The 13292-nt window shown below is 41.4% G+C and overlaps 1 protein-coding gene across 3 annotated transcripts in view; it reads right to left on the bottom strand.

The window, feature by feature from the left end:
- The window catches only part of PRKG1 (protein kinase cGMP-dependent 1), a 1174838-nt gene that overhangs the window by 946488 nt on the left and 215058 nt on the right, over nucleotides 1-13292 (bottom strand). Inside the window, exon 1 of one of the 3 annotated variants that reach the window (XM_040435669.1) lies at nucleotides 11306-11613. The exons of the other annotated variants lie outside the window; for them this stretch is intronic. Coding sequence (XP_040291603.1) covers nucleotides 11306-11613 — 308 coding nt within the window. Of the gene's footprint in view, nucleotides 1-11305; nucleotides 11614-13292 lie in introns of those variants that run through there. 3 annotated transcript variants of the gene reach the window in all.

The following is a 13292-nucleotide window of genomic DNA, read 5'->3' as shown; positions in this document are numbered from 1 at the left end:
CTTTGCCAATATGAGCTGAATGAAATAATGATTAATTAGAAAATAACTATTGTAAACAATTAGCAATGTCTACCCATTTATCAACACGCATACAGCCGCAGTGAAAAGAGAGATAAGTTGGCAAGGAGAAGTGTGTGCCCCTCACTTGTTTTCCAACACAGAAATAATTTCATTTGGCCTAGATAAGGAACAGAAAGTTTGCTTTAGAATTCGGCATGTCATTTCCACACTCCCCCACACTGTTATCCTCATTCCCACATGTGCAACGGAATCGTTAATTACAAAAGTTTGGAAATGACATGAAAATGTTTTCACTGTGATGAAATCGCTCCAGCCATGTGTTTGGGCTGAAGATGAATGTGACAATTCTGTTTCTTTTACTGGGTGTTGCTAGTTCTCCTCGGCCTCCCTCTCCAGAGTTCAACTCCAGCTATTTCCCTTAAAAGGATAAAATATCACTATAGCAAAGTTTCAGCTCCCTCGAGACATAGCACAGAGCAGCTCCCAGCTAGACCAGAAGCCTGAGAATAACCTTACATCGCAGGAAGTAGGAGCCAGGAAAAAAAGAGCATTATGGACCCAGATTTTTAATGATACTCCCCGCACTCTCTACTATCACATGGGTTGAAATCATTCCAAGGGCATAAGGGTAACAGTAAGCGGTAGAAGAAATACACAAGAGCGGTCAACGAGCACAGCTGGAAGACATCACATACCGCAAAATCGTAGCTTCCATACATGTTCTCAGCTAATCTGCTGTTTTATCATTTTATGCTTTCATGGAGACAGTTTTCTGTTACAGTAATGTGTTGAGTCTTGTGTAACCTGCTACATTGCGAAAGGAGAAGAAAGCAGCTCTCTGAGCTACATTAGAAAGGAAGTCTAAAAGTTCTAATGTAGAAAACATTATAAAATGCAGCTAGCGTCAGTCACACCTATGTATGAGAACAGTGTCCGGCTGGGGTGCCTAGGGCCCACCAGTAAAATTCATTCTGGAGGCCCACTGTAGAACTACATGCATATTCTGCCTGCCCACACAACCCAATTTTTGGTATGAACATAAGCAATGTACTGTATAGCATCTCAACCAGCCTGTCTATATGTCAGTCTACATTGCCATGTGCCACTTGTACAGGGAGTGGGCCACCTTGCTCAGGGGCCCACCGGGGGATTTACCCGTTACCCTGTTGTCCAGTCCGAGCCTGGATGTAAATGTTTGAAGGTTGTCATGATGGGAAATATGTGAGAAAAATGGGGGGAAGAAGTTTTTTAGACGTTCCATTATGGTTCACACTGAGATATATTCTGCTGGATGAGCAATTGGTTAAAACAGTCAAAAGATTTACTGATCCAAATTAGAAAATTAAGAAACTCTGAAACAATCTTGTTTTGTGTTTACAGGTTCTATGCAGACCTATTTGTCTCTATGGTTACAGACTACAAACCCTGTGTAGTCTGATCCTGAAGTCCTATTCATGTCTACCTGTCTCCTGATTCTCACTAACTTTTCTTAATTAACTTAAAAAGGACCTGTCACCACGAGACACAGTGCAGTCTGCAGTCTACACCGTGGGAAAAGATTCAGTAAAACTTGTAATTCAAACATTTAAACCTCTGCTATTTTTCACTTCAGTTGTACACAGGGAAACTGTTATCAGCTAGTGATAGCATTCTCTGTGAAAGTGTGTATACAGCGATAGCTCTCAGTCACTGAGGCAGCTGTATACAGGGAAGGTGTTATCAGTGACTAATAGCATTCTCTTTGCATGTGTGTATAGAGAGGTAGCTGTCAGTCACTTCAGTTGTACACAGGGAAGGTATTATCAGTGAGTGATAACATTCTCTGTGTAAGTGTGTATAGAGAGATAGCTGTCAGTCACTGATCGTTGTACACAGGAAGGTGTTATCAGTGATTGATAACATTCTCTGTGTAAGTATGTATACATACATAGATAGCTGTCAGTCTTTGGTAGCTGTACACAAGGAGGTGTTATCAGTGAGTGATAGCATTCTTGGTGTAAGTGTGTGTAGAGATATAGCTGTCAGTCACTGATAGTTTTACACAGGGAGGTGTTATTAGTAATTGATAGCACTCTCTGTGTAAGTGTGTATAGAGATATAGCTGTCAGTCACTGATAGCTGTACACAGGGAGGTGTTATCAGTGATTGATAGCATTCTCTGTGTTAAGGTCCCTTTACACTGCTCAATTGTATGCAGAGATCTCCTCCACAGTATGTTTAGACAGCACAATCTGCTGCTGCCAAATGATAATGTCCATTAGGCGTGTGGATCGTTCGTCCGGAAATCAGCACCTTTCCACCAGCGGATTATGGCTAATGAGCTAATTTGCATGCAGTGAGCCAAAAATGAATGGTAAGGAAGGACACATCTGTAATTGACAGTGTAATTAATACTAGCATGCACATGCAAATACAGGCACCAAAAGGATGACACCAGCATTGGCACGTTCAGCACTAATGAGCTGAGGCCAACCCTGGCAACATCAAGTTGGTTCCTACACTTACATGTACAGGACATATGCATGCCAATAAGATCAGTCTTATAGCCTATTCACTCACTGCTGCAAAGCATCAGACTATCCTGTAATTTTTATGATATTGCAACATGGGACTATTTATCTCCTTTACTAAATTAATGAGATTTCTGGACCCCTGGGCACTGCTTTAATGGAATTTTACTGTAGTGCAATTACCCTGTATTACAGTTTTGTAAATCCATACAATTTGTTCTAGTCAAAAGTTACCATTCGCCAAGAACGTGGCTCATCAAAAATCTTTAGGCGAATAGAACCATAAGGATTAAATTCATCTCTATTCAATGGTCAGTGTGCCCAAAACCTGGAAGAAAGAAAATAAGCAGCACCCTACTGGGGAACAACAATGTGATACACCCTGCAGTGCAGATAAAGTCAGCTGGGATATTTAATCCCATCTAGGAAACGCTGTGCTGCGTCTTCGGCTGTCATTGCAACTGCAGCTCATATCATCTTAAATAGCATAATAGTGTTTCTTGACTTTCACTTGATGTCTAAAATTTGGTTCAAGTATCAAAAAAATCTAAAAATAAATCTAAAAAATGTAAATATAACTTTGATGAAGACTCTTCATGGGATGGTGGTGCAACCTTCTAATGTGAACCTCCTCCCCACCATACATTTATCTATATGACTATAATGAATGATTGAACACCATTTTACAGATCACTCAGAAGATTATTCTGCATACAAAGTTACAGGTACATGCTGTATGATAACCCAGAGCTGCAATCAGAATTCTGCATGCTTCTCATCTGAAATATCCCACAAATGCTCTATGGCTCAATGTGTATACATAGCTTGATCTGGTTATTTGTGTTCTAAAATGTCAAAAATTTACATACTGTAACTGAAGTAGGAACAAACTGGCACCTCTGTGTCAAAGGCATTCAGATGAGTTACTAGGGATGAGCCTAATGACTAGAGTGTTGACTACTTCCAATAACAACCACCATAATAGTGCATGTACTGCAGCTCTGGTATTTAATCCAGGTTGTAAGTCAGGAGTAGTACAATTAAAGACTATGAGTCCAGACAACACACAAGGTTGGGTTTGTTTGTAGTCTGTAACCATGTCAACATATTGGTCTGCCCAGGAGATGTATACCCAACATTGTACAATATTTGTAATAAAAACTACTTGAAAATGTGTTGCTTTTTATCTATTGAGAACAACAATGGTTACGAATGTGCACATCTTCTTTAAATATAAATAAAAAATACTGAAGATAAGGCTACGTTATGTGTTGAGGCTAGGTTATAACTAGAGGGTTTTATTAAATATGGAAGTTTTAAAGTATTCACTGTCTTTTAGTTTGCCCTTAAATGGAAGTGTAGGCTAAACATTCTAACTTATAGAATCCACGTGTTACATTTTTGACCCAAAAGTGGATCCTTAAAGCTGCAATTGTTTAGTGCTGGATAATCTTGGGGTGTGGACTGTGGAGTCTAAAGAATCTCCCGGTTTTTTACCCTAAACCCCCCTCAAGGAGGTATGTACATTACTGATCATATCCCAGGTCACAACCCCAGAACAGTCGCTGATTGGTGGTAGGCGTGCTGATGGAAGCAGAAAAGTAGTCAAGATTGGAGTACTAAGAGCGGTCAAAAATGTCAAAAGCTTTAGGCTACATGCACACAAAATGCGGATCCGCAAAAAATATGGATGACGTCCGTGTGACATCCGTGTCGTATTAGTTTTTTTGCGGATCCATTGTAACAATGTGTATCCTTGTTTGCAAAACGGACAAGAACAGGACGTGCTCTATATTTTTCGTGGGGCTACGGAATGGGCAAACTGATGCGAACAGCACACGGTGTGCTGTCCGCATTTTATGCGGACCCATTGAAATGGGTTCACATCCTACCTGCAAAAAAACGAAACGAACACGGAAACAAAATACGTTCGTGTGCATGTGGCCTTAGGATAAGAGTGGCCAGAGGTCAGAACCGGGAGTACACAGCTACAAGGAGGACATCACTGGAGAAGGAAAATTTAGTTATTTTGCTTAGAGACCTGACATTGCCAGTGGCTAAAGACAAAATATCCATGGCCACCAACAAGAACTCACCTGTGGAAAGGTGACATCACAAATGAAAGCAACAAAATTAGCTTTTAGTGCCAATTTAGTGAACATTGCCACAAGATTTCTCAGCTGAAACAGAAAATATTTGGATAACCTATTACACTTTTTATACTCCTGAGAAAAACCCAGTGGGTTGACATGAATCAAATATAATTATACAGTATTCGCATCACTAGAATACTGGTCAGCTCCAGGAATGTGCACTACTCATGCCAAAGTGCTCAGCACTGCTGCTATAAGCAACGTATGGCAGAAGAACCACAAGCCAATGGACACCTTATCAAAAGCTTATTGGAGGCTGATATTCCTCAAGAAAGCCTAAACACATAAACACACTGCAAATATCTATCTATAAAATACAAATTGGTGTGGTGATGAAAAGCAGGAAGTGCTCAACCCCATATGCAGTGGTGCATCTATACCAGGGGATGGCAGATCCTGCACTTGTGGTCCACTGCTAATGGTAGACCCCAGCAAAAATGCATACAATGGAGGATGCCTGCAGCGGACCACAAGTACCACAATAGACATCCTACACAGGATAGCAAATGTGTGGATGTGATAAACAATAAGACAAAATAACAATAACTTTTAAAAGACAGGTGCACTCTGCGGTCTTACTAAACCCTCATACTGATGTAAAATTGAGAGATTAGCCAACATATCCTGCTGTGGAGGACATGTCTGAGCCCGAGCACCGCGCCAAGGTTTCTCAAGTAGCTCATGACCTAACGCTAAACCTACCTGTGCCGTATTGGCAATACCAGGAGCCAGTGGGCAAATTACAGGAGCGCAAGGTCTGACTCACAGCAAACTCCCAGTTACCTCCAGCATGCAGCCATGCTTACAATGGGAGGAGGGAGAGAGCTCTGAACCCCACCCAAGACTGGCTGATATAGCCCAGGCCTCACATGTGCACCAGAATGTTGCCTGTAGATGGAAATAAAGGCACATTCAGATTAGGAGTTTTTACACCTTCAAACAATTCTCAGGCTCAGACATGTCCTCCACAGTAGGATATGTTGGCTAATCTCTCAATTTTACATCAGTATGAGGGTTTAGTAAGTCTGCAGAGTGCACCTGTCTTTGTGAAAGTTATTGTTAAATATCTATCTAAATATTCCAAAATACCTTCATTTATTATGTTCTATTGTACATTTTGGACAAATTGTCCAATGGAGAAGCTTTACTTAAAGAACTAGACATGAAAGAGTGGACTTCTCAAGTCATCTACAGTAGATGCAGCTCATAATTATAGACTTATTTTCCTTTAAAACAACAAAACTGTCTAGTAATTTTAAAGGACTTCTCATCTGTTTGTACAGAGCAAACATTTTGAGGGACAAATTGAAAGAAACATTACCTTTCTTTCAAATGGGCAATTCTCTGTATAAACTAGTACTCTGCACTATACCTGACACTTGGGTTAGATGCTTTCTGTAGAATAGCAAAACACAATTTCCTTTAAATGTTTTGCAGACAGCAAATTCATTGATAGGATCAAAAGATAGAAACACATGACAGGCAAATGAGAAAAATATGAGCAATGTGACATAGGAGATCCTGAATATTAGTGCATTTTTGTATTCACAGTTTATGGTTCTTTGAGCTTTTGCGAGACAGTCAGTCTTATTATTGAACTTATAAAGGAAAATTATATTCCTATTTTTTCTCCTCACCTCTGATAAAAGGATGGCTGGAATACATTAATATCATTCATTCAGAAACAAAGACCCAAGATCATGGGCATTGCCATAGCAGGTTGGGATGAGGATATCAGGTGCAAGAAAATTGTATCTTTAAGTGGGGAAAAACAATATGGTGGCTTTTTGCTATACTGTGGGTTTTCTGATTTAAGGTGCTATTTTACATGCCAATAATTATTGCTGCTTACGTTGTTTTCTTAATTGTCTTACACTAGGTGGTGGGGCTCCCTTTTATATTGCTATGGGGCCCTATGAGTTATAGTTACGCCTCTGCCCATGATGACAGATGAACTACTTAGCCCAGTTTTTTTTATTTGTTACTACTACTATTGTTGTCCCTTCAAAGGTGTCAATACACATTAGATTAAATTCTAATGAAAAGAATAATTTAGAGCAGGGATCAGCAACCATCGGCACTCCAGCTGGTGTGAAACTACAACTCCCAGCATGCATCATGCTCACCTGTTCTTCTAACTCTCATAAACGTTAACAGAGCATTCTGGGAGTTGTAGTTTCAGAACAGCTGTGGTTTCGGAGGTTGCCGATCCCTGATTTAGAGCAAAATAACCAATACTTCTTCATGGGAAAGATCTGTCACAGAAATAAGGGTGATCAGAACTCTGAAAAGGACCAGATACAGAACTGTAGATAAAGGGGGTGAAGAGGTAGCAGATGCACTGGTCCATGGAGCCTAAAAGACCATGTGCCTCTTATGAGAAGACAAATACTACAAATAATGTGATCAGAAGTCTGAAAAGGAAGAAACTGGCAAAGAACAGTAGACATACAGTAGGGGCTACTGAGACAACGGTGACTCCTGGGTCTTGGAGCCTTGGTCTTGGGCCTGAAAGATCCCTCTGGCCCTGATGAAAAGACAAATACTACAAATAATATGCTATATTTGGGGGAGCCAATTACAGCTATGCTTTGGGACCAAGAATTGTCAAGCTAAACTTTCGTTACTTTTTTGGGGGCTTGCAGGCATTCAGATAAAATCTGGTCTGACAGATGCTTTGAGATGACGACATAACTTTTAGCACTAAGTAAATGAAGGCACACCTGCCCCAACAAAAGTGCCCCTGACCCAAGGGTGCCGCTTTTCCTACATTTGACACTGAGGTCTTTCCATTTTCCATAGCTACCTTTGCATCAACTTATAGTAAGTATTCCTATACAGCAGAAGTCTCATATTTTTTTTATATATAATTGTTTTTGAGTAACTGGCCATGCAGCTCTATAGTGTAGTGGTTAAGATTCTGAGCTGTAATGTAGAAGGTTGTGAGTTTGAATCCCACCAGAAACGTTTCAGAAATAGAGGCTAAATCAGATGTAAATACACTGACTCGAGCACACGCGATGCTCGAGCCGAACTGGTGTTTGGCCGCGCATGCTCGCCCAGCACTATCAACTTAGGTGCAGCTTGCTTCGTTAGTTATATCTTTTCATATGTGTATTTCTTTTTTCTCTATTTTAGGCACGGTGGTATGTTTATATTTACTCTACTCACTCATCTATCCTCTATGAGCGCTTAAAGTGTAAACTTACTGTTTAACTTCCTGTATACAAAGGAGCATCTACAGGCATGTCAAAGGTTGGGGTTATCCTAGTAGGCAGGTTGGAACTAGCATGCACTATGGTATCTTCATTACTATGTGTAGTTCTTTTATTTTTTTAAGCAATAGATGATGTTGTACGTGATCATGCTGTACCCCAAATAATTTCATTTGCAGAAACCACTGTGTTCCGGTGAGCACCTCTATCATTTATTTGATCTCAACTGCATCATCATACATTTGGAAACAGTCGTCCTATAGTTATTGGACTATAATGTGCATGGTAAGCAACTGCTAGAAATGCTTTAGCTCTACTACAGTAAAAAGTCTGAAACTGAAAGTCTAAGGTTACCAATAAAGTTCCTACAAATGTGCATTCCAATGGCCCCAACAAGCAGTTTCAAAAATGGCCAAAAACACACGGTGATAGCAGATCTAACGTGGTATGTTGAGAGATGGATTCTGCCAAATACAGTAATCAAACAAAAAATAATAGAATTGTGAAAGGCTGATGTGACTGGAAAGATTAAAGCAGAATCAAAGGGCAGAACAGAACACAGGGTTCACCGGACATAAAATGCGGAATAAAAGCAGACGGGTGAGTCACCAAGAAGAAGAAAAGAGGGTCCGGTGACAGGCAGAGGACAGACATGGTGCAGAATGGAGAAGTGTCTAGGAATATGATCATTCCATGCCTCAGAGCACAACATTCCAATGTTAGCCTCCTGTTGCTAGGGAACCAGGCATAACCTCCATTGCTAGGCAGACGGAACAAAATATGGTCATGCCTCGGAATCAGCCAACAGCAACAATAAGAACATAAATTATTTTCTGCCATCAATCCTAGCAGGAAATCATACCCAGCTATTTCATGAAGGTGGGTTCTTTATTGCGGAATGAAGAGGACGTATGTTATAAGACGTGGATGAGACGACACTCACTATACACGAGATACAAATGTTTGAAAAGCAAAAAGTGCAAATACATATAGAGTTTATTCTAATAAGCTGTGGGTGTCCGCACCCTGCTCTGACATATTAACTGACGGGAGATACTGCGGAAAAACTAATGAAAGTAAATGTGGTTTAGCATTCTTTCAATGACTGACATTGGCAATCCCCAAGGATTTTCTAAACTGTCCCTGCTGTTTGAGCTTAATTCTGAAGGATTTTACCACCCTCTCTAGGGAATGTATTCAGCGAACCCACGCTGAGATTATATAAACTGCATTCAGCGCTGCTCGAATATATAGAAATCTGATGAACTGCACTGTGTGAAGAAAGCTCAAAAGCCCCAAATTTTAGAATGTGCAGATCTGTCCTATGAATGGGACGATAAAAACCTTTTTCTATTTTCATTATTGCAAGCCGTCATGGGAAAGTGATTTTCAAATCGATGCTCCTTTCCTTTTCAGGCAGACTCGCTGTGGTTTGCTACCTGTTAACCTGCTGAGAGGTGATTCTCTTGTTTGCCGTTGACAGCATACTGATAGCATTTGCTCCTATTTTCAGATTCTACGCGTTCCGTGTATATATATATATATGGCTACATGCACACGAACGTATTTTGTTTCCGTGTCCGTTCCGTTTTTTTTTGCGGATAGGATGCGGACCCATTCATGTCAATGGGTCCGCAAAAAATGCGGACAGCACACCGTGTGCTGTCCGCATCAGTATGTCCGTTCCGTAGCCCCGCAAAAGAAATAGAACGTGTCCTATTCTTGTCCATTTTAGGCATTGTTACAATGGATCCGCAAAAAAAAAAAAACGGATGGTAAACGTTTTTTTTTTTTGCGGGCTGCAAAACACATGCGGTCGTGTGCATGTAGCCTATGTCTAAGTGAAAGCTTTAATATAGTGTGGAAAATGAAAAGGGGAAAATAAGTGACCCACATACAGAACTGGTGTGTCACACAGGTCACACAGAACCCCTTGTAGATGGACCTTTGGTCATTTTGTGCTTTTGTGTTAGTGGTCTCCAACCTGTGCCACTCCAGCTGTTTCTAAATTACAACTCCAAGCATGTATGCTTGGAGTTGTAGTCATGCAACAGCTGGAGAGCCACAGGTTAAAGGCCGCTGCTCTAAGTACTCTTTCAGTAGAGTTTTCTGGTTTACTTGAGCTTACGGTTGAAGCCAAATAAAATATGATGTTGAGGTCTGTCCTTGGTTAACTCAATGTTTCCCATTCAATGGACTCTTCACTTCCTTTGTTTTAAGTCATTGGGATGGTGACTAGTGTGCGAGAACGTATCTGGATACATACACTGTAGGTGTATATGCCCTTAATATATTGATAATACCGCAGTGTTCCATTAGCTGATATAAACCATGGAGCCCAACACAACTGTAAAAGGAAGATTAATGCTCACCCTACGATGAATGATCAACCCACGTGTTACAAGCCTCATACTATCATCAGTATACATAGCGGATAGAATCTGAAGATCTAGTGGACATTTGTTACAAATAACTAGCGAGAAAGTGGATTTTCCTTAGAGTAGCCATATCTGGTGAAATAGAATTTTATACCAGATATGTTGCTCAGCAGAACATAATTCATTTCCCTTGTAATCAGGATTGCGGAAATGAAAATATTCAGGGACTAGAATCATGTGGCGCGCACCTCCTGATCTACTGAATACTGAAAAGACATGGAAAATGTTGATAAACTGTGTGGTCTTTGATGTCTTCACGTTCATTAAATTATTACATTTTCCTAACGTGTGAGAATAATATTTGAGAAAGAATATTAGTGAAATCATGATGATTTGTTATACACACGGTCTTGGTCTGGACGACACAATTACAACTGACCCATCTGTAAGAGGTTGCACAATCACATGCAGTTGGTACAGTAATTAGCTAATCCTACATGTTAATAAGAAGAAATGATAGGCTAAGGAACAGAAATTAATCTTCATTCCCGATTCACAAACTTTTTAGAAAGGTGCTCTACTATGGGCATAAATATGTGTCAACTCCTCCCTGTGACCAGCATTGAAAAGTACAAGAGCATAACTCTTAACCCTCTAGGTCAATACCCACACTATACAGAAGACACACTGGATAGGCTAAGCAAATAAGGACACATTCTGCACCAAGTTATCACATTATTTGGTACATAACAGATAGTTTTCAAACATAGAAAAGTGTGTAGTTTCACATACCTGGACATTTGACAACAACACATAGATGGGTGCGGTTACTGTGGTTTTTTTGGGGGAAGAAATGTGCACAATAGCCCATACAGAAGTGTTAGTTATACAAAACTGGAGAGGATGGAGACAGAAATGGAAAGCAGAAGGTGCAGTAGGTCGTCTATATACAGGTGGATGGACAGAGACAATACAGAGAGCACTGAACTAGCACAGACAGGATGCTACAAGGACACATTGCTGCTTACTGTGGGCTCTTGGGGTAGAAAGGAAGAGTGACATGGCTGAGATCCTGGATGTCAAAAGCAGTGGGCTCAGCTGAGATAGCCTGCCTCTTGGTCCTCTGTTCCCCTAAGGTGCTGGAAGTTTGTTTCTGAGCCTGTTGGGTTGCAGGTTTGATCACAGAGCGATACTTATCCAGCTCATTCTGCAATCTCTGGATGAGCTCGTCCTTCTGATCTAGTTCCAGCTCCAGCTCATCAATGAGAGCATCCCTCTGCCTGAGCTCCTCAATCTTCTCCTGCAGAGCGTACTGCAAGTCCCGCAATGTGCCCATATTCCCGGCAGGGGCTCCTGCTGCCTTCCCTTCTCCCTTCGTCGTCTTCCCGGTCAATTCAACCCCCCTCCAGAGCAGGATCAACCGCTTCCTACTTTCTCCAACTTACTTTGCGCACAACAGGTCGTGCCTCTGGCTAATAGCGTCCCTACAAGAAGTTCCCTTTTGCGTCCGCACTCAACGGTCTTCAAGATCCTTGCCGGAGGTATTTGTATCCGTTGTGCATTAAAAAAAAAAAATCCCCAGCCGGTCCCCAAGAGGTCTTCACACTTCTTGCATCCGACGAGGAGGTCCCTAACGATGAGGAAGATCCACCTTTCCAATGGTAAACAGATGCCTCCTTTTGTGCTATATATTCCTTAGAGCCCTGGGCTACCAGTGTCTACAGGTCACCACCACACTGAGGTCCTGGAAAGTGTCAGCTGCTGGAGAAGTAGATGTCCACCAGGATGATTACTAGAGAGAGTGGCAGCAATCACAGGCAGAGCCAGGGAACATTTGCATGCATGATCTCCAACTAGAAGAACAAAAATCCCTCCCTCTGTCAGGATGACTACGATTACAGAGAGCTGAGCTCTGGTTCAGGGTGATTTCCAGTTATCTGCGTCAGAAAGAGGCACAGAGGGAGTAAGACACAAGCAGAGAGGGGCTGTGTCTACAGGAGCTTCTGGAGAGTAAAGCCTGGAGTGTAGGCATCTCCTCCACAGCACTGCACTCCCTGCCTCCTCTGTGATAGCACAGCTCTGTATGTAATGCTCCTGATCCCATCACATGCTATACCCCTGCTCATACTAAGCTCTTCTTATTAGCTTCCTTACCCACCTCTCCAGTATGCTTTTACACATGCAATATATACACCACATGGGTAGGAAGATCTTAACTGTTCTCTCTGCTATTCTGCAACAAAGCTCTTTCCACCTTTCTGCAATTTAACTCATGATGTTCAGTAGATGACATCATTCCCCACCAGCTTCAGTTTATGCTGCACCATTCCTGTTGTTAATGCAACATAAAGTGTAAGTTACCCATGAATGCAACCATTCAGTTACATTGCAGCATAAATAAAAGATGAAAACTAAGGCTACTTTCACACTAACGTTTTTATTTTCCGGCACTGAGTTCCGTCACAGGGGCTCTGTACCGGAAAAGAACTGATCAGTTTTATCCTAATGCATTCTGAATAGAGAGCAATCCGTTCAGGATGCATCAGTTCAGTCCCTCTTGCGTTTTTTGAACGGAGAAAATACCGCAGCATGCTGCAGTTTTCTCTCCGGCCAAAAATACTGAACACTTGCTGGAATGCCAGATCCGGCATTAATTTACATTGAAATGTATCAATGCCGGATCCGGTACTAAGTTTTCCAGCAAAACAGACCCGGTTTTCCGGTCTGCGCATGCGCAGACCTTTAAAAATGAAAAAGAAAAAAAATTAATACCGGATCAGTTTTTCTGGATTACACCGGAGAGACGGATCCGGTATTAAAATGCATTTGTCAGACATATCTACATCCGGATCCGTCTGATAAATGCCATCAGTTTGCGACCGGATTGCCGGACTTGTGACGGGACTGCCTGACGGAATCCTCTGCCGCAAGTGTGAAAGTACCCTAACAAAGCAAACCATTTTGCACACTTGAAAACCCACCAGGCTGTCCCACGTGCCATTATCAGCCAAGGCT

Source organism: Bufo bufo, chromosome 6 (genome assembly GCF_905171765.1).
Source record: "Bufo bufo chromosome 6, aBufBuf1.1, whole genome shotgun sequence".
NCBI lineage: Eukaryota > Metazoa > Chordata > Amphibia > Anura > Bufonidae > Bufo > Bufo bufo.
Note: the sequence above shows the minus strand (reverse complement) of the source record. Positions and strands in the feature narration are given on the sequence as shown.